Source organism: Rhipicephalus microplus, chromosome 2 (assembly GCF_043290135.1).
Source record: "Rhipicephalus microplus isolate Deutch F79 chromosome 2, USDA_Rmic, whole genome shotgun sequence".
NCBI lineage: Eukaryota > Metazoa > Arthropoda > Arachnida > Ixodida > Ixodidae > Rhipicephalus > Rhipicephalus microplus.
In genome coordinates this window covers 167,403,457-167,424,559 of record NC_134701.1, presented here as the reverse complement: position 1 = coordinate 167,424,559, position 21,103 = coordinate 167,403,457, and the positions used below count along the sequence as shown (strand labels likewise).

Genomic DNA, 21,103 nt, shown 5'->3' with positions numbered 1-21,103 from the left:
AACAACATGAAGCTATCACAACTTAATTTGAGGCTTTACTGCGCTAATATGTTCAAGTTAATGTTTCCCCCGTTCCATCGAAGACTGGAATTCATTACCTGGTTCTGTTGAGTGCTGCCTTAATTTGCAGAATACTACACAAATCTCTCCAAAGCAGTGGAAATCACAGGAGGAGTTCATCAAGAGAATGGATACGTAGACTGGTCCCAACTGAGGCTGCGGGCTGACTGATTCCGCGTGCCGACCTCTGCTGTGTCTCATTTCTACACTCTTCAGTTTCACAGAGAGGGGCTTGAGTTGACCGTGTAAGACCGAAAAAACAGCAGCCATGTCCGTGGTTTTACTTTTGTGGCACAGGCACAATGATAGTAGGCTGTGACGTCGTAAGGTTATTCCCTAAACATGATGTATCGGAGCATTCATGAAAACGACAGACTATAGTCACGCAACTACTCTAGCCCTCCGGTGTTTACAATGTCATGGTCATATAGGTGTTAAAGGGCTCTCTAAAAGAGCTTGTTCTTGAACAAGTTGGTGCCTAAGTTTGCTGAACAAGTTTCTTCTGGCATGTTTTATGTTTCTAGCAATGCTAGAAACATGAAAAAGTACAAAGGTGATCTCTGTCTTTTTCCTCTATCCCTTTTCATGTTTCTAGCATTGTGCCACAAGTAATTAGTTAAACGGCTCTTGTGTCACGAGATGACTGAACCGGAGTGAGCCGATATAGTCTTCAGAACTATTGCTTCTCTTGGCATGTCTTGTCACCGAAGCACTTCTGCAGCATGTATACAGACTTTTCAATTCTATGGTTGTTGAAGGACCCACCACCGCTGAAGCGGCATCTTCTTTCAGAAACAGTCTCAAGTAATGGAATTTCTCCGTAGTGGTAACACTGCTGGCAATGTTGAGAACAATCTGGACAAGTTTTTCCCAGAACTCAATCTATTTATACACATGTCCACAGAAGGGAGGGATTGTACACCTGGGTAACTTTGCTCCCATCCTGTCTGATGGTATAGTGATCACATTGGTAGCTGACGTCGACCTCTCGTCTGCTTGTGTGCTTGAAATGCGGTTCCACCTGCTTAGAAAAACTTCGCATCGCGTTGCGTTCACACTCTAAGACTGCATCGTACTCAGCTTCAGACCTCCTTTGTTACGAGGTTCTTAATTCGCTATCGATCTTGTCAAGCTCGTAATTCATGTCAATAAAGTCAAGCGGCTCATGTGTTGCGTGGTTGTTGCGAAGATGGGCACTTGCGTTGTTCGTGATGCAACGGTTCAAGCATCATCGTGAAGCCTGCTTTGCCTTGAGCTTGTCCATTTCATCTGGGCAGCTTCATGCCGTCGGTTCGCCCTTTCCTACTTTGATTGGCACTAAAATTTGTGGGATATAGGGCAGCCATAGAATTGCTCAATCTTGTTGGTGTATCTAAGAAAGGCTTTTATTTGTTGGCCATGAAGGTTGTACTGGCAGTTCAGCTTCCCCAGTGTTTTAATATTTCATGATCGCTGACTCTTCTTCTTCCTTTGTTCGTTTGCCGGCACTTGGAATGCAAACAACTTTGGGTTGTTTGTATTGTGTGTGTCACAGTCTTGGCGCGTAAGGCCTGAGCAGTTACTATTATTTCAGGTTTATGTGTTACCTACGGGCACTGTTAGGGCACTTCACTGGTACAGCATCGAATTGCGGTTGTCGGATCTCAATTAAAAAAAACTGGTTTGATGAGCATCATTGAAATTAGCTTTTTTTTTTTTAAACTTCAGTATTCTCCAAACATGCTTGCAGCACTTTCTGTTTGAAAATGAATCTTTTGGTGACTATACTTCACATAAGAGATGAAATTTCAATTTATCTAAGTTTAGGCATAATAAAGTGGATTGCCAGTTTTACCGCCTTTGATATATATGGAGGTTTGGCAGTATAATATGAAATGCTTGCACTACTTTGCAGCTGTCATGAAGGGTCTGGTAATGTACGGCTCCTCCTGTTAAACCCATAGCAATTTTCTCTGTTGCTCAGTGTTTTTTAAAAATGCCATGTGAAAATTGGTGTTATTGTTTAGCACTTGGCCTTCCCTCTCAATGCTAGTGCACTGGCTTTGGTGTGTGCTGCCTAGCTTGAGGTCACAGTTTTGATCTCGGTAACGATGAAAAGATGTGAATATGCCTGCTTACTCATTGTTCGCATTGAAGGACATTGTTCGCATTGAAGGACATTGTTCGCATTGAAGGACATTGTTCGCATTGAAGGACTGTTCGCATTGAAGGACATTAGTCTGTCCAGACTAATGTCTTCGGAACACTAAATTTATCGCTAGCAGCTTTACTTTGTGTCGTGCGTGTGCGCATATTGCTGCGGTTTTCGTTCTTTGACCCTGCCTTGTTTCTTCCGCAGATTCTCGGCCTGATATTCACCATGGTGCTGTGCTGTGCGGTGCGAAGGGACAGTGGGACCAGTTTCAAGGCTTGAACACGGTGCCCCCTGTGTTTTCCTCTCGCTCGGCGCCTTTTCCGTTTCGCGCCTTTCATGAGCCCTTGCTACTATGTTGCCAAGCCTTCCTCAATCTCTCTCTCTCACACACAGAAGTGGTCATAGCATTGGGCCACGGGGCATCGCAGCTTCATTGCAGGGCACTCATGCACGTCTTTGTAGTAGCACACAACTGACAGCCAGTGGCACCCTAAGCTGCCCTTATCTGAGCTACTATCTGCCTTTGCCAAATTTCCATGTACAGAGCTGCCGTTGCTGAAGGCAAACAGCTTGCACGAAGCCATTTTTTTTTAACCCTCAAGAAGCCCGAGCAGCCGCAGTTTTTAGTACAGGTTGCTGTGATTGACATTCAATTCTTTTTTTCTTTTCAGCATAGCATTTGCTTAGTTGGCAAATGCCAAGGAACAGATTGATGTGCGAGATATGCACGGCCACTTCAATCGAGACAATTATTTTGAAATCCCAGTAGACTTGCATTCATGTGACACTGCCACGCGCTAGTTTCTTACTATTTTTAGCATTCACTTAAAACTTGTGTCGTTGACAGACGGGCACGACCTGTCGCCAATACAAAGGATACGTGCCCCGAGGCAGCTGCTCACGCGTAGGCATCGTTTGTCGCCGCACTCGAGAGCTTAGTTTCAAAGGAAGTGTCTATTGTGTCAGGAGCTGCCCAATTAGCGGTTAGCGGGGCTTGTTTTTCCGCCAGCCTACCTTCTTAACCATGTGAGCCAATGTGGAGAGAGAGAGAGAGGTTCGGATTGACCTTGGAAAAAAATAATAGGCTGTTCTATGGTCACCTCACTGACACAGATGTTGAGGGGATCAACTTCGTTGACTGCCACAAATGTTTAATTGTATGTACAAGTATATGGTTGTAAAGGGCCTTTCTGTTTTCGGTTCAACTGTCACCAATCTCTTCACGCGAGCCCTACTTTTGTGTTTGTTTCCATTGTACATTCTGCGAGGTGTGCCACACCCTTTTCTCTCGTTCGTGAAGCGATTGTTCGTGCCCGCGAGAGCACTCTCGCCTGTTGCCGACTGTACTTAGCGTTCGTGAGCGTGTGTAGTCTCGCAAGAAGGTGCACCGCAATCACGCCACGCCGACGACTGTTTTGCTTGACTAGATGAATGTGCATTTATTTTTTATGAGGAACATTGTAACATGCATAAATATAATTCCCGCTAGCATTGTTGTAGGATGCTTTGCCCGTTGGTAAAGCACAACGCGTACTTATACTCGTGATCAGATATTCTCAGGACAGTGCTTTGGAGCAGTGAAGAGCCCACCAATTTTCGTTGTACGCTCCTTCGACCGAAAGATACGAAAAATTAGTTTTGGAAGACACGTGACCGTTATTGGTTTTTGGCGGGAGAATATTTGCATCACGTCGCATGACAGAAAGTAAGACATCGAGCATCATCTGTATTACCGCAAAACATGTTTGGCCATGCTGAAATGACACCCAATCTAGTAATGCTCTTGCGAGCAGTCTAACGAAGTAACACATGGAACTCTGTTATGGCTTTTAGTATGACTAGGGCGTTGCATATTAATGTCAAACAACTGCAAAGCACATTGTAGCTTGAGCTGCGAGGCAACTAGCGTTGTAATTGTTGGGCTTTCTTGCACTGCACGTGACAAGCCGCTGCATAATCGTTGCACATTTCACGTTGAAAAGTCGCTGTGCATGGACTTCCGTGTCCGTAGTAAAGCGCTTCAACTCAGCTTTGAGACACACCGCTGTTTACAAGAGAACCGCAAGATTTTTGTATCGTATGTACTCTGTTGAACCTTCGGCCATTTACAGAAGCAGATGAACAAAGCTATTACATAATACCACATGGGGCCAATGTTTGAGCATTGCGTCGCAAGAAAGCCAGAAATGACGGCACACGCCTTCGTCAATTGTGCGCTGTATTTTTTCCGGAGTTGCTCCTCGTGCTGGCACAAATTTTAGGATTTGAAGCAAGAAATTCGGGGCGCGTTTGCTCAAAGGTTCAGAGAGTCGCACGGTTTCTTCCTGAGAACTATGAGTTGCTCATCACTCGCCGGGTTAACGTCCTGGTTGTTTGCTTCAGGAGTTTCATTAATCTCATTTATACGATACTTTTTGCATCATCCCGTTGTGAATAAGTCCGCTTAATTATTTTCATTATTATTCATATAGCGTATACTTTTTTCTGCATATTATATAGAAGCATTACCAGATCTGCCTGAGTGTTGCTAATATATCGGCCGACACTTAGTAGTTGTTCTACATATTTGAGTATTTGGTCACTATGTACATTTGTAGCATCCAAAAATTGCTGTTATTGAAACATAGTTTGCGTCGCATTTATTCATCATCCCACAGTTCTTGCAAAGTATTTCCTGTGCTGTATTGCAATATATAAAGGCGTGCAAGTGTATGCACAGTTACGATCTCTGTTGTGCATCTCTTTCCCTTTGTTTTTTACTGTGAAAGTTCAAGAATCATGTAATATTGTGAACCCAATAAACATGTTTTCCTGTATTCCACAAACAAAGGGTTGTATTGTTCCAGTTCTTGCCTTAATTAGTATACTCTAGCATATCGGTAAATATATGTGGTGTACATAGAACACTATATGAAGCTCTCAATGTACAGAGATGCAACAGTTGCACCAATTGCACCAAGTCAGACTTGTAGCATTGGGCTACATTTTTAGAAAATTTTTACAATTTGCGATAAACGATCGGCAAGACAACGTTCTGATCATTGAAGCATAGTGCAAAATCCCGTGTTGTTGAAGTAGTTGCTTGGGGTAACCCTGCCAAACAATTAAAACTAGCCTATGCTGCATAATTAAAGTTCACTAGTTCATACAACATGGTTACATTATCTAGTTTAGTCGAATGGCTTCTTACTGTTACTGGACCAAGCTAGAAAAAGTGATGCAATAGGCTTTCGGTGAGTGAATATGTCTTGGAATGGAATTGCTGCTTCACCAGAACAAGTGCCTTTAACAGGATCGGTTTTGTACTTGTATTTGGCAGCCTTAATTATCTCAAACGGAGCTCCTGTTATGTGGAACGCGATTCCAGGAAGCAGTATGTGCATGTACTTAAATAGACTATTGCAGTTAGTTTTGCAACAAATTGTAGGACTATCTGTTGCAATATACTTTCATTCATGCAGGGTGCTCAGTTCTCAAGTCTGAACATACACCAGAATTCATCAGAAGTTCCAACACTGCAGTGGATTGTGTACTTTTGCTCGAAAAGCGTAGTGTACCAGCGTTCGGGTATCTCGGCTCTGTTTCTTGACCACAGCAGCTGTTCATCTTTGAGAATTCGGCCGCAGCAGCCGCATTTTCAAAATGCTTGAGGCCATTGTAGTTGTATTTAGATGCACACTAAGGAACCCGAGGTCGATACAATTTTTATTGCCCTCTACTATGGCATGTCTCAAACTCGAATCGTGGTTTTGAGACGCTAAACTGCAACGATCATTACATATAATGGGTATCCAAGTGTCTTGGCGCTGGCCACAGAATAAATCCATGCATGTTCGTGTAGAGAGAGAGAGTCGAAAAGCAAAACCATTATTATCAAGTGACCGCGAATCGTTAAATATAGATCAAATGAAAAGACGGCATGTGTGGCGATGACCTACGTAAAATAAAAAGAAGCTTGCCTTTATTTTTAGGTACGGTGGTCCTGTGCCACCAGTTTCATACAGGGCCAGAAAAGGGGCAAATCATACAAGTATATCCCTCTGTTTATGGGTAAGTAAAGGGAAATTAATAGACATTTGGAAGTTCAGGAAAAAGCTTCGACAGCTAAAGGAATGAGGAATGCAGAAGCAAGGAGTGTTCTGGGATTACGATAAGTATGAGGCGATTTGACGTCTGCGGAAAGGTGTGACAGTTCCAGGACTTTAATTTGAAAATGCATTGGTGTACTTAAGGTCGATTATACAGTCAGGACTGGGCATGAATCGGAGGACTGTGGGGGCACCTTGAATTGGGCATTCATGGGAAGGCTACAAATTATGCTGATATGGGCTGGGCAAGCTTTGAAGTAACAGATACTCAAATCAATAAGTTTGTGGAGAGACTAGAGAACATAAACATTGGTAAGCAAAAGCATTCAAGATTCGACGAGCCGTGATTCGGAGCCTGAGTGACTCTGTGGGAGTACAGCTGAAATCTTTGGCGAGTCTTAGTGCCAAGTGCAGCATATATTTCTTAACGGAGTCTGAGGGAGGTCTACTGTTTTTACCGACCTACTATGCTTGAGGAGAGTAATATAATATAGTTGTTGGGGCTTAACGTCCCACAACCACCATATGATTATGAGAGACGCCGTAAGGAAGGGTTGTGGAAGTTTTCACCACTTCTCTAATGTGCACCGAAATCTCTGTCATTTTCACCTTTATCGAAAATGCGGTAGCCCTGGCCGGAATTTCATCACATGAAATATTGTGTGTTTAGATATTTGTATAGGGTGGGCGTTCACTCACAGTGGAGAAAAGGCTGGCCCACCTACCAGAAAGTATGTGGCCAGCAGCAAAGCTGATATGGCAACAAAGAACACTCGTCATGTTCAAAATCGCTAAGGTGGAGAAGATTTATTGGATAGCAAAGATAGCCAAAAAAAAAAGATGTATGAGAGTCCCTACCAAAAAGGTAAAAACAAAACTGAAAGGAAGCATATTGTGATAATCCACCGCCCAGCACTTAACTGTATTTTTCAGCGAATCAAAGGCACTTTGAGCATTCCTACTGATGTATCTGTCTCTCTATCCAACCACCTTTGTTGGGGCACTCTTTTGGCCGTCCCTTTAAGTTGTCAGTGACCGAAATTGGTGCAGGGGGATATGAGGATACGATGAACATGACTGCTCATGACATGAATAAAGCGAAAATCCTGGTGTGTGCATGAAGACACCCTCTACCCCAGCCAAGTAAGGTGTATACCAGTATACCACAGGTGATTCACTGTTCATATCAAACCAGGAACGGTGAGAGCAGACCTTAGTGTGGCAAAAGAAAGTGGAACTCACCCAGACTGACTCAAGAAATATAGTATATTGTGCTTTGAACTCACTCGACACGCTAACATTCTCCCAAACCGAACTCACTTGGACTCGTGGCTTGGTCCGAGTCTGAGTGAATCCAAGTGAGTCGACTCGTGAGTGAGTTCGCCGATCTAAGGAGCAGACACTGGTAATTTAGATATGAAAGCATAAAAAAAACGCAGCATCATTTGCACAGATGCAATGAATAAATATTGGGATCCTAGCAGTAGTCATCACTTTGCATCATAATGTATTCCACCACAGAGCCATGCCAGATCTAAACTTCTGTGGAAAAATAACTCGTGCAAGAGGAATGTCCAGGCAATGTCAGTTCAGGGGGACATCCAGCTACTCAATTTAGGGGGGGGGGGTCACTTTAAGTAACATCAGAGAGGGGTGTGTGGTCATGACTTTTTGTTAATTTATTGGCAGAAGATCCGCTTCATAGCATAAATATGTGTGCTCACAGTGGTATCACTGATTAGTCCTAATTGGTGATGGGACGTGGACTACCAGCACTCAAGTGAGGGGTGGGGTAGCTGAGACAGATTTAGGAGGCGGGAACAATCGCCCCCCCTCTAAACCAGCCACAGCGTCAGTTCTGGTTGCAATGCTGGCTAGATACTCTTCAGGTGCCATGTGTACGATTGTACTCGCAAATTTTGGAGACGCATCAAACACTGAGTGTTTTTCGACGTGACTTGAAACGCAATGTGCACATTCGTGGAGACTTTGTGATACCCATTCAACTTCACTGTGCTGCGCATTGCTGCAGAGGATCATATTGCTGCAGACACTGCCACGTTCGACGATTGTACATGCGCAGTTCCAGGACCATGGCAAGACTTTTTTTTTTCTTTGAATTGAGTACAGCACAAAAACAAACTCTTCGGGCATTTTGGGCCTATTATCAGAATTTTTATTGCAAGGATTGAAGGATAATTAGATATTCAATTACATGCTAATCAATATTATTATTAAAACTCTCTTCCAAACAACACATTTATTATTTTTTATTTTGAAATGTAATACTACTGAGTTTCTTGGAATTGGCCCCGCCGCAGTGGTCTAGAGGCTAAGGTACTCGGCTGCTGACCCGCAGGTCGCGGGCTCGAATCCCGGCTGCGGCGGCTGCATTTCCGATGGAGGCAGAAATGTAATAGGCCCATGTGCTCATATTTGGGTGCACGTTAAAGAACCCCAGGTGGTCAAAATTCCTGGAGCCCTCCACTACGGCGTCTCTCATAATCATATGGTGGTTTTGGGACGTTAAACCCTACATATCAATCAATTTCTTAGAATCGTGCAATCTTGAGGCATTTGCAGACAGTGCATCATGAATCGCACCTGAAGGAGATATAATTTTTTAACAATGTAATAAACAAAACCTATGTACATTGCTCCAATGATAAAGACATCATGTTGGCTTGATGCAAATTTCCGTTCCAATGCTGGTTCCACTTTTACAGCAGTCGAATAAACATTACATATGTATTCCTGCAACTCGGCAAGCTAAACTCAAGTGTTGCTCGACCCCAGAGCAATACGCTAATGAATACTTCATATTATTATCTCAGCATCGCTCTGTAGTGTGCAATTATATTAATATTGTATGTAGCACTTATAATTAGTTTATGGCTCTGGGGTTGAGCAATGTGAAATGTGAATCACACCATAGTGTGCACATTTTTTCAATAAAACTAAGGCCTATGCTTTAACATAAGTGCTGGCGTTGCATACGTTGCACCATAAGTTACCCGTTCCACATCAGTGTAGCCGACGTGCATGGCTTGTGTACGACCTGCACCCTGCTTCATTAACATGCACGTTGATCCACCTAGTAACATTTAGCTCGAAGCGACAAAAAAAATGCAACATATACAGCCACTCTCTGACTACTTTGCATGAAACAGATTCCCACAATGCATGGTATATCAGCTGAACTTTTTTCGTAAGGTTAGGTTATTTTATAATGTGAGGCACAGTAAATATGACTATATGCATGAGCTTGCTGTGAGAAAGCTAGAGAAGTGACAGAACATGTTTGACGGGTATTTGATGATAATGACCTGGGTGTTTATTTGGGCGCTAGCCTTCCTTAAGCCTTGAGCATAAATCCAATGATGTCATCATATTTAGCTGCCATACACAGTTGCAGTTGAACTTGGTGGAACTTCAGCTGCCTTTAAAATTTTCTTGGCCAGATGCGACCAAATTTCATTTCTTACGAATGGGCAGTGCATTTAGCGAAGTATCCTGTGCAAATTTTATCGAAATTTCCACCGCAGCACAGCTTCCATGTCTCCATGAATTTTATTGTAATTGGAAAAACAAGGGTAGAGTTCTGAACTACCCAACCCTTCCCCCCCCCCCCAAAAAAAAATAAAAAAACGCGGCAAAGAAGGCGCTGCTGGATGGATGTGGCTGTACCCTTTAGATCGGGCGGCGGCTAACGCCACCAAGCCGTAATACTTAGTGAACCAAAAACTAGATTTTTTTTTTCCTTTAAATAGTGAGGTTGAGGACTCGTACTTTGCAATGAAGGGTTTAATTTTCACTCGTGCCTTGACCTTAGCCACCAATCAGACAACCTTCTTCTAGTTAATTCTGCCCACTTAGTCTATTTTGCCCTCCCTGTCCCGAAACTCCAGTGCTTTGAAAAACTCTGTGCCATCATCCTGAACTACAGGGTGAAGCCCTTTACAGTACATGATCAAGTGTTAGGCTGTTTTCTCCTCCTCTCCACATGCACTGCATACCGTGTCTACCCTTTCGTATTTGGCCCGATATGCTTTGGTTCGCAATACTCCCGTCCTGGCCTCAAGCAGTAGAGAACTACCCCAGGTATTATCATAGATCCTTTCCTTGGCAATTTACTGCTTAAAAGTTCGATAGATCTCTAGTGTGGACTTGTTAATCATGCCAATTCTCCACATGCCAGTCTCCGTTTCCTTCACTTTCTTCTTAACAGATAGTTCCTTTTGGTTTGGCCACCTGCTGTTTTCTAAGTATTTACCTGTCAATTTCGTGGTTCGCTTCCTGCGTTTTGTATCTACATTCTTCATGTACAAGTAGCTGAAAACCTTCCTAGCCCAACGCTCCTCCCCCATTTCTCTCAATCGCTTCTTAAATTTTATCTTGCTGCCAGCTTCCCTGCCCTCAAATGATGTCCATCCCATATCACCTTGTACTCCCTGATTTGGTGTATTCCCGTGAGCTTCTAAAGCAAGCCTACCTATTCCACGTTGCTTAATTTCTAATCTTGCTTGAACTTCTGATCTCATGCACAAGGCCGCATTGCCGAACGTCAGACCCGGAACCATGACCCCTTTCCATATTCCTCTCACAACATCATACCTATTTTAATTCCACAGTGCCCTATTTTTCATCACTGCTCCATTCCTGTTACTTTTAGTCGTCGCGTATATTTCGTGTTCGCTTAGGTACTCGGTCCCATTGCTTATCCATACGCCCAGATATTTGTATTTATCTGTTATCTCTAGCGTGACCTCCTGTATTCTAAGCTCACTACATTCGTTGTCATTGAAAATCATGACTGCTGATTTTTCCTTACTGAATTTAAAATTTAACCTATCTCCCTCATTACCGCAGATGTCCATCAATCTCTGCAAATCTTCCTTGTTGTAGGCCATTAGCACTATATCATCTGCGTACATTAATGCTGGTAGTGCCTGATCAATGAGTTTTCCTTGTTTGATGAGTTGGTTGGAGCCAAGTCCACTTCCCTCTAATTTGGCCTCTAATCCTTGTAGGTACATCATGAATAACAAGGGTGACAGGGGACATTCCTGCCTAAGCCCCCGTTTCACCTCTGTGGGCTTGGATACCTGTTTTTCCCACTTTAGAACTACCTTGTTACTTTTATACATTAGCGGCACCTCCTGGGCGGCTCACATTCAGTGAATATTCACTCACAACTGCTCATGACGAGTGGCAAGAAATGGGTCCTTACCCATAACTCTGAAGTGTGGCAGCTTGGGCTAGTTGGTATGACATGACAATAGTTGTAGCGCGAGAACATAACTCCGCCTTTGGTGTCACCGGCCGTGCTCAAGTCGGGACACTTGACCAAAAGGATGCGGCAGACGACGCGAGCATTTGCTTGGCGATGTGCTAGAAAAAACAAGTAATTGTGATAGCGAATATAGTTTCACCTCTTTACTGCAGCCATGTTATGCGGCCTCACTCGGAAAGCGTGTTCAATGCGCGTGATTGTAGATGCTCAAAACTTGCGCGCCAACGTTTTTTGGGGCTTGTGCAAGCGCCCGCGACAAGAATACAGGCCCGCCAATGATCAAGGGCGATGATGATCGTGAAATGAAATAATAGAAACGCAGGAGAAGTGCTTGGACGCTGCACGGACCGCAGCCACTGTGACCACTAAAGCTAGCATCGAATTTCGCTGATGGTGGTTTGAAACAACGTTCGTCGCGCACAAAACTTGGCTGGCGTAATCACGAAAAGAGGCAGGGTTCGAGACGCTGGGCTGGGAAGTGTCCTTGCGGTGGCGCTCAAACTACACTAATCTAATCTGAAACACAAAGCACTATTTCGCGTAGCATTGTGTGCGACGCGTGCGTCACGCGCGTGCAAAGCAGCATCCTGACACGTCATTTATTAACGCCATTCGCAAATTCGGCTGGTAATACGGTTTTACAAAGGCGAGAATAAATATTGGTAAACAAATGCTGGCGAATAAATATAGTTACTTTCACAAAGGCAACGTAGCGACTTCGATATTCATTTTTGTTAGCTTTCTAACTGTTTTTTTTTTTTTATTTGCGCATTGCAGTGGCTGCGGTCCACGACCTACTGTATTCTACTGACCTGCCCAGCGAGCGAAGCGCCAGCACGCCCTTTCTGGTATTGGCGCCTGCCGCTATGCGCTTTGCGGCGCTACAACTTACCCATCCGCACCGGTTGCCGATAGCCAAAACATAGGCCGCCGCGCTTTTTCTTAAAAGTGTAATGAAGATCTTTTGCTACCGTCTCTTTGTGCCGAGCTGCGATAGAAGCGTGCAGGTAGGTGCAGTTTGTACACCAGCGAAGCGAGGTTTCTTGGTGCAAATGAACCATCACGATGGTGTGTGCTACGTGCCTTTCTGCGAATCAAGCCAAGGGAAGACTTCTGATGTGACTTTTCATGAGTTTCCAGTGATCGAGGTTGGTGAAAAATGGATCAAGGTGATTTCTAGAAAGAGTAAGTCTGCTCAATTAGGTGTTGTCTGGCATGCTGAAAATGTAATATGGGTTGTAAATGACTACGTGTCTTTAAAAGAATTAGTTGCTGGGCTGGTTGGTGGTGCATGACAGACTGAGACGCATATTAGCGAAAAAAAAATAAACCAACAACCTCAAGAAAGTAAATGATGCACTATACTCACAACTTTTTATTAGCAAAAAGAAAAAAGAAAAGATGACAAGAGTGCACACATGGAAGCCATGTCACTACATGTGGTTATGCTACTAGGTTTTCAAACACACCTATTGTGGGAAGAAGCAGCTTCTTCGAGATTGCTTTGGTAGTTTCATTACATTATCAAAAAGAGCAGAGATCGTTGCATAAGTGAATATTTATCCTCCGTCGCTTAATTAGTTTGACCTCGAACTTGAATTTATGTGCGACCGCGTCTTATATAAACGTGTTAGTTTACCCGTCTACGCGCATGCATGACAAAAGGGCATATACGTGAAAACTTTTCCCCTAATGAAAAGTTGTGAGTAGCGTGTGCCCTTGTCTTCTTTCTTGTGATCATCCGTTTTATTTAGTGCTAATGTATCTCAGCCAGTTACGTGTGTCACATGGTTAACGAAGTGAAGTCATGCGCTCACTTCATAACTGTGTTTTATTCACTTCGCCACCATGGTATAAATTTCTAATTGCATGATATACTTAGAAAAGAACAAGAAATTTTGTATTTTATTCACAATATTTCACGGAATGTTCATCTTCTTCCTTTCAAGGTGCTGGCAATGAAGTTTGGCTCCCAAATGACAGGTCGAAGGTGCGCAGTGTGCACTTTGCTCCAACCGACTATAAGCCGAGACTAAAGATAAAAAGACTGAAAGCGAATGCTGTGCCATGAGTGTTTCCACACTATCCAAAGTACATGGTGCCGCCCGTGGCAAAAGTCCGCCGCACCTTAAAACGTTCAAATGTTCAGGAACATTGACTCTGCCCAAAGAAAGAAAGTGACTAACAATGTTCAATGCTTGACGTCTCCCCACGGCTCTTGCATACGAATTAGACCAAACAAAACGAATTTCAAGGAAAGGCGAATAACTGAACACAAATTTTTTAATGCAGGAAGAACACAGGTTCAGCCCCGGCGTGCAGCAGAGCTTGACATCGAGCGACATATGTCATCAGTACCATCCGCAAACACAACTTCAGGACCATCCTCAGACTTTATGCACCCTCTCACCGAATTTGAACGCACAGAACCACCTGAAACTGCACCTGGTGACAAAGTAAAAAAAAAAGATTGACCGACGCTCATTGACCACGCAAACAACTATAACCAGCCAGAAGATGCGCTGTATGATGACTTCCGTAAAATCATCGCACCGGAAATGCCAAACCATAGCAAGGAATAATGCTGAATTAAAAGCGCAAATAGCCAAGCTGAACCGTGAAGTTGCAGAGGTTAATCTGCTCTCCAAAAGAGCAAACGCTGCAGTCTTACAGGTAAAGTTGTTTGCTGTTTCGTTTCAAAACAATTGCAGAGTGTTTTTTATTGATTATTCATGTACCTGAGATCTACATTTACCATTTGAGACGAAGGTATTTATGCGCAAAATTGTCTGTATTGGGTTGTTATCTATGCGCGCAGGATGTTTCGGCCACTGTCAAATGTCATAGTCCTTGCACTCTCTTGACCAGACAGTAAATTCAATCCAGCTGAGTGTGCGACAACAAGTCTACCATTGTATACACGTATAGCCCGTATCATGAGTTAAATAAACATTTGGAGGGCCAGAACTTTTCACAACCTGTCTCGGTCATCGTTCTTTCTTGTTTTGCACGCTGATACATGTGTTTGTATCTAATTTGTGGTTCTATTTGAAAAATAATGCACTGAAATGTCAACTAAAATGCAAAAGAAAATTCTCAAAGTCACATGAAATAAAATGATTCAAGATAACCGCCATATTTACTCAATGCGTGATGAAACTCTTCTCGAACCGGTGGTAACCCATGCATTTCCATGTATCCACCAGCGCTCAGCTGGGGTAACTCGAGCGCCCCCTAGGCGGTGAAGTTCGGCATCCGAGCCGGCGCAGGCAGCTCCGTAGACCGCCGCTAGCTGGGCAGGTCAGGAGTACAGTAGGTCGTGCTGCGGTCCTGTTACCGCCTGTCAGGCTGCGCGCTGAGCATGCCGGGATTGATATCGGCGTTCTCGCGGTGTCTGATCCTGGCGGCGTAGTGTGTTCTCTTCGGCTCGGCGCACTTTCGAGAGTAAATAAGGTGGATATGTTTTTCGCCCTACCCTAGTGTACCAGAATTCAGTAGTATCTAATGATCTGTGAGACTCACGGTGGTGGAAGGTTTAGTCCGGCGCAAGCTGTAGCTATTCAACAAAGGAAGCGGTGTTTCTTAAGCCTATCCGGCCGGTTAACTCTCACAGTAAATATAGGCTCTTTGAACTTACGTGTAGTCAGTGATACGCTCGAGCATCGTTGTAAGCTTGAAATGTTTTAGAACGCTTGTTCCGGCATCGCGTATAAAGCTTTCTTACGAAGCTTGTTTTGCCGGCACTGTAGCGTGCCGGCACAACATGGCGGCTGCGCCGGCCGCCTTTACGACTGGCTTCCCAGCATGCGCCACCCATGCGTCTCTGCTACCTGATAGAAACGAACGAGAGCCGGTGCAACTGTTCCCACATTCTCTTCTAGTTTTGGTTTTTCTCACTTTGGTGTGCTTTCGTTTGGCAGGTGCCGTTCTCCTCTATCTAAGTTGCGTAGCGTGGCCGATAATCGCTGGCCAAAACTGCGTCGATAAGGTCGATAAGTCTACACTCCCTGAATATTACCCCCGAAAACGGCGTAGTTCGTGAACGACGGTACGTTTCAGAAGCGAGGTGTTCTGTAAACAACTGTGCTGCGCCATAACGCCTGCGGCAATTCAAGTGTTCGATTTTTTTTTTGTCACCGTATCGTTCGGGACGCGTCTTGGCCGCTCTTCTAAAATATATCGCCTGCTTGATAGCCAGGTTAGTTCATGAGGTCTTGCCACTCAATTTATGCTGGGCGCCTTGACATGAGGACGAAAGCGCAGCTTTAGTGGCGATCCCTTAACGCAGACGTGTGAACAATAGTGTCGTGGAAGCATGCACTAGTTTGCCTTTTTTTCCCAAAGTTATTAGAGCGAATTATTGCATAGCTATCATAGGTGGTGGTCTTCGGTTTGACCTCGTTGATTCAATTTGAAATAGCTTGGCGAGAAATTTTGCATTGTGAACTCTCTGAAGAATACCTTTAATTGTGCATGTATGTATGCAGTCTTTTGAGTTCAGTATACTCGAAATTTCGCTCTACAGCTGCAGTTAGTAGCCTCTGAAAAATTCTTAGCCGATAGCCTAAATTCATCTACTAAGCAAGTATTTCCTGTGGCGTAATACACCATTTAATACATCAGGTGCGAATCTGTAGAAGTTATGCAAGACGTTCAGTCAGCTGTATGTGTGACCGTGTGTCTCGCGATTGGCTTTCATCGTAAATGCTCGTGCGATAGTAGCGCGAATGGCACGCACTGCCTATGGAACGGCTACAAATAAAACATCCAAGAGGTGTGAACAAAGCGACGCTGAGCGTTCTAGAACTTGGTCGTGTAACGGCGCGTCTTTATCTCTGATGCTTCAAGCATTTTCATTTTTTACTACGCCTTAAAAGAAAATGAAATCTTGTCTTGGATGGAAACATCATACTATTTCTTTATGCAAGCGCATTCTTTGCAAGAAGGGTCGCCAGCCCCCACAGCGTTGCACCTGATGTAAGAAACTGAGTATAGTGGATTCTCTAGCAGCATGCGTCAGTGTGCAAATATGTCGTGAATGTTGATTTTTCAGGTCTTCTTGACATTCCTTTTTGCCTCTGCCCCTTTTCCCCCCTCACGTTCGCCGGACGAGCGTTCTGTCGAACCTTGGCGTTTGGCTGAGCGCAAAGCCGTGCCGAGCAGTGTACATGTGTGTGTGTGTAAGCGCCGCTAACGTGTGCTTGTATGTGGTCGCTCGTGTGTGTGGTATTCGCCAGGACAGCTCCAGTGGATGTCCTGTCAGCTTTTGCCGCCCCTCCTCCCCACGAACGGCGTCTGCAGCCCCAACACAACGCAAAAATGTCCCGGGATTCTCCGCAGATGGCACGCTACAGGGACACCTGCCCCATAGACTGCAAGGTGTACGTCGGTGAGTTGGGAAACAGTGGCACCAAGCACGAATTGGAGGAGGCGTTTGGCTACTATGGGCCCCTGCGCAACGTGTGGGTGGCCAGAAGCCCACCTGGCTTCGCCTTTGTAGAGTTCGAAGACCCGAGAGACGCACGGGATGCTGTGCGCGCACTGGACGGCAAGTGAGTATTGTCTGTTAGTCGTGTGATTACGTCAGCTATTGCAGTCAACTCTTTGATGCTGAAAAGGTACTATATTCTAGGCTAGTTTCCTGGCCCTCAATAGCACAGCCTCAGAAGCTGCTGCTCCGATAGATGCATTAGAAAGCACTGGCCCCCAGGTTTTGGGTCCAAAGGCTTTGAGCAGGCATTTGTGCTATTTCTAGATTTCTCACGTTTTGCTTGCATGATACTTTCTAATTAATTCAGCACTCCTGGACGACATGTCACAGCCAATGTTTTATAAAAATTTTGATGCTTCTATAGCTGTATTCGCTCGATGAACAGAATTGTGATTCAAGCCTGCAGATGGCTTATTAAGTCACCATATGTTAGTTGTTCCCGCCTTAATCCGGGTGGAGCGACTTGTGAAACGAATGAGGCTGAAATTGCTGTTGGGATCGTCTGGAAACAAAGCCGTAATCCTCGCTTGGCAGCGAGAGTTCTTCCTTGTGTGAATGCTGATTGCAGAAGGACAACATACCATGTGCCTAATTTGTCCGCGATCACGTCCACTGTGCAAATACAGCTTACACAGTGCATGCGTACCTTTATGTTAATTTACAAACACATCGCCTCTGCTGCAAGTTCTGTGGTCCTCCTTTTGCGCAGGATGCTTTGCGGCCGTCGTGTGCGTGTAGAGTTATCCACGGGGAAGTCTCGCAACTCTTCGTATCGTGGCTCCTCACGTCCCTTTCAGCCAACGGACCGTTGCTACGACTGCGGCGAAAGGGGCCACTACGCCAGAGACTGCAGGGTTTACTCGCGCAGGAATTCCTCGCGGTAAGTTCTGCTTGCCGACTTTTACGTAGTTTTTAACATTGTTACCTTCACATTGTAGTACAGTTTAATGCAGTTTAGTTAGGGTAGAGCAATCCTTAGGAAACAAAATATGCATTACCTTCGAAGGAGGCAACATGGACTACCTAATTTGTAGCTTGTTTTGCAGTTGCCACGTGACATAAATAAATGATGGAACAGGTGTAGGACAGCTTATTTTGAGTTTGCAGAGGGATTGTTTTGGCTCTTTTGCATTGAGTGAATGGTGTGAGTGCGTGCACGTGCGTCTTGTGTGGCGAGTAATGCTGATGCCCCATGTTTTGTAGGCCTGAGCCTCGCCCCCGTTGTCGTAAATGTCTGCGCACGAGAGGCTTCGGTTGAGTCGGCGGTGGTTGGCAGCGGCGCACGATGCCAGCACTCCCAACCACTACAACTACTACTACAGCGCCAAAAAATTGGGCAGCTAGAGAGATGATCACATGAGAGCGAGGCGGCCACTGCGTTGCAAGTGAACAGGGGCGGCAGCCTGCACTGCTACTCGTCTGCTAGTCTGCTAAGAGAGCTTCACTGCTACTGAGATGGGGGCAAACTGCTCTGCAGAACACACTACTACTGCGTAGTTCCACAACTACTACTACTACTGAGAGGGTGTCGGGAAGAGAGTTGCCACTATCGGCAAGAGATTGCACTGTGCACCTCTGCAAGCAGGCAGAATGTGCGGCGGCTGCTTCTGCTGCTGCAGCTGCCAAAGGTGAGTCTGAGGTTGGGGGCTCCGCCTCACGGGGCTCCCCTGCACTGAGAGCTATGCAGGAATGAGCCCTCTCTGTTGTTTCTATTTTTTTGTTCTCTAATGGCATGAGCCTCCTGGCTCCTTGTTGAGAGGGCCTTCGGAAAACGGCGCTTGTGATCCATTCTCTCAAAATGGTCGAATGGTCGGGAATGGGGAAAGACATGGTTGCCTTGAGTGGTTGTGGAAGGGGGTGGGGTGTTCCTTGCCCAGGTTGAGGACGAGTGCAGTAATGAAGGCCGTGGTTAGTTGACGAGCAGGCAGCACTTCGTTACTTGCAGGGAAGGGTTGTGTGTGGATGTAGGAGGAAGAGAAAAAACAGTGTTGCCTAGTTTCTTTGCGTGATGAATGACCAAGCACTGGGGCTAAGACTGGGAGCAAAGTGGGAGTGGTCTGGGAAAGTGGTAGCACAGTGTGCTGCATGCTGCATTGTTTGAAGAGGGACACTGTTGACACTTGGAAGAGCATCCCAGGTGGTGAAGGGATTTTTTTTATATGTTGCACCTTGCTGCCTCTGTTTGCATAAGCAGATTAGCTGCAGCACCACTGTATGTAGACTTACCTGTAAATATAATGCCCGGTAGCTATGTTGAATGACGCAGTAATAAAACTGTTCTCTTTTTTACGTGTATCGTTAGTCAGATCCATAAGATGGTCTATCACAGCACTGAAAGTGTTTTTTGTGTAATGTGTTCTGTACTGTGTGTTTGTTGCTTTCATTCATGTGCATGGTGTATCATAAATTAGCTCTAGTGTTATGCCAGGCTTTTTTATTCAAGGCATAATTTACTTTCCACTTTGCTCGTTCTTGAATGCAGCCTTCATTAGTTTTAGTATTCGAAGGCTTTGCTGTGTTCGACGCACCATCTGTGCTATAGTTTAAAGGGGTACTGACCCATAAATTTTAACCTCGTGTTTTTATTTTTTTTTTCCAAAATGTGTTGCTGGGGGCCTGGTAGTAACACTGTACGTTGCTTGCTGCAGTGTGTGACAATTTCTGGATCGAACTCTGCTGCTGACCTGCTGGTCATGCAATCAAATTCCGGCTTGGAGGCAAAAAAATGCTGTAGGCTTGTGTGCTCAGATTAGGGTCATGTTTAAGAACCCCAGATGATTGAACTTTTCGGAGCCCTCCACTACGGTGTCTCTCATAATTATATGGTGGTTTTATGGATGTCAAGGGGAGACGCCGGTCGAAAAGTCGCGGTTTGCCGGAAAAATTTCTGGTCTTTGTTTTTTGGTCGTATTGGCATTCCTGTACTATAATCTTTCACTTCTGAAGATATCAAGCTGAAATTCGCATGAGAAATAATCTAAGAATGCTTCCAAGTGGGGAGCGGCGACGTGAGAAATGTGCGAAAAACCAAAAATGGCTTAGTTTGCGTTGGCCGCAATTTGCAATCGTGCACGCATGCTGCGAATGCCTTCCCCTTCACAATCCATTAGTAGCCAGTCTCGCATCTTCACGAAGACTAAAAAAAGACAAGAACACCGCATACGCCACGCGTTTTGAACATGGCGGCAAGCAGCGCGAGGCCGCCATTGGTCCGTGGTGCGCTCCGCCTCCTCCCCTTCTATCTTTCCGGCAAAAGAGCGCAGCCTTGGACGTCGCAATCAAGTTGTTCGGCGTTTCTCTGCAGTTTCGCGCCATGGCAAGCCCCAAGACGCGGTGTCTAGATAATTGAAAATTCAGAACTCACCCCAGGTATCGAGGGAAACTGCGTCAGACGCTTCCCAAAGCGCAGTGAATGCTGATGTCACCGCCGACCAACGTCTCGACGCTCAGACTTCGAATAGGCCTAACACTGACATCGAACCCCGCGGCGACAGTGGTTGTGAAATCCCACTGCCGGGGAATTTGTAAGTACATCCCAAATGAAGAGCGAATTCATGGAGAGAATGTAGTCCAGTAGGTGCGGCTACTTTCAACACGCTGCTTTGCGATATCGATGCACTGATTGCCCTGGGGGCGGGTGCGCAATGCCCAACCTGCCGAAAACGGAAACTCTGCGTCCAAGAGATAGCTGGAAAGCGCAAAGGGCTTTCGGCATTCCTCGAACTCTGCCCTGAATCTACACTTTCATTCGCGCATGCGTCGAAGCTTGCTACTTCGGACTCTTGCCTAAGCAAGAAATCGCGAAAAAGCATAGGATACCGAAAACGACGCTATCTACTTATATAAAGAATAGGACTATTGAAGATGCCTTAGAGGCAGAAGTTGCGAGCAAAAGGAGGAGGTTGCGGCCCGCAAAGTATCCTGATCTCGAGAAAGCGCTTCTCACTTGGAAGAAGGAAATGCGTTCGCAGGGCTTACCACTGAGCGGCCCAGTCATACTGGCAAAGGCAGCGGACTTCACCCTGCAGCTAGACTAC

The 21,103-nt window shown here is 45.1% G+C and overlaps 3 protein-coding genes across 10 annotated transcripts in view; all 3 read left to right on the top strand.

The window, feature by feature from the left end:
• The window catches only part of LOC119170582 (CD9 antigen), a 103,988-nt gene extending 98,965 nt beyond the window's left edge, over nucleotides 1–5,023 (top strand). For all 3 annotated transcript variants that reach the window (XM_037421791.2, XM_037421789.2, XM_037421790.2), the window contains exon 7: nucleotides 2,399–5,023. In XM_037421791.2, the coding sequence (XP_037277688.1) occupies nucleotides 2,399–2,473 (75 nt within the window). In that variant the 3' untranslated portion in view covers nucleotides 2,474–5,023. The remainder of the gene's footprint in view (nucleotides 1–2,398) is intronic.
• A 7,343-nt stretch (nucleotides 5,024–12,366) lies between these two features.
• Nucleotides 12,367–14,804, top strand: LOC142796439 (uncharacterized). The gene is made up of 3 exons (XM_075887070.1): nucleotides 12,367–12,760; nucleotides 13,525–13,565; nucleotides 13,868–14,804. The coding sequence occupies exons 1-3, from the start codon at nucleotides 12,529–12,531 to the stop codon at nucleotides 14,033–14,035; spliced, it is 441 nt and encodes a 146-aa protein (XP_075743185.1). The 5' UTR covers nucleotides 12,367–12,528; the 3' UTR covers nucleotides 14,036–14,804.
• Nucleotides 14,805–14,884: 80 nt separating this feature from the next.
• Nucleotides 14,885–21,103, top strand: part of LOC119170583 (serine/arginine-rich splicing factor 7) — a 32,510-nt gene continuing 26,291 nt past the window's right edge. For 3 of the 6 annotated variants that reach the window (XM_075887065.1, XM_075887063.1, XM_075887064.1), the window contains exons 1-3: nucleotides 15,065–15,187; nucleotides 16,916–17,127; nucleotides 17,776–17,946. In XM_075887065.1, the coding sequence (XP_075743180.1) occupies nucleotides 15,080–15,187; nucleotides 16,916–17,127; nucleotides 17,776–17,946 (491 nt within the window). In that variant the 5' untranslated portion in view covers nucleotides 15,065–15,079. Of the gene's footprint in view, nucleotides 15,029–15,064; nucleotides 15,188–16,812; nucleotides 17,128–17,775; nucleotides 17,947–21,103 lie in introns of those variants that run through there. The other 3 variants (XM_037421792.2, XM_037421793.2, XM_037421794.2) reach the window with 3 other exon arrangements.

Bases quoted from the DNA above. Each gene is read 5' to 3' on its own strand.
- LOC142796439 (XM_075887070.1), top strand. From the start codon at position 12,529: ATGAAGATCTTTTGCTACCGTCTCTTTGTGCCGAGCTGCGATAGAAGC. The intron at 12,761-13,524 runs GTAAGTCTGCTC...CTTCCTTTCAAG, and splicing joins CAAGGTGATTTCTAGAAAGA to GTGCTGGCAATGAAGTTTGG. The intron at 13,566-13,867 runs GTGCGCAGTGTG...TTTTTAATGCAG, and splicing joins TCCCAAATGACAGGTCGAAG to GAAGAACACAGGTTCAGCCC.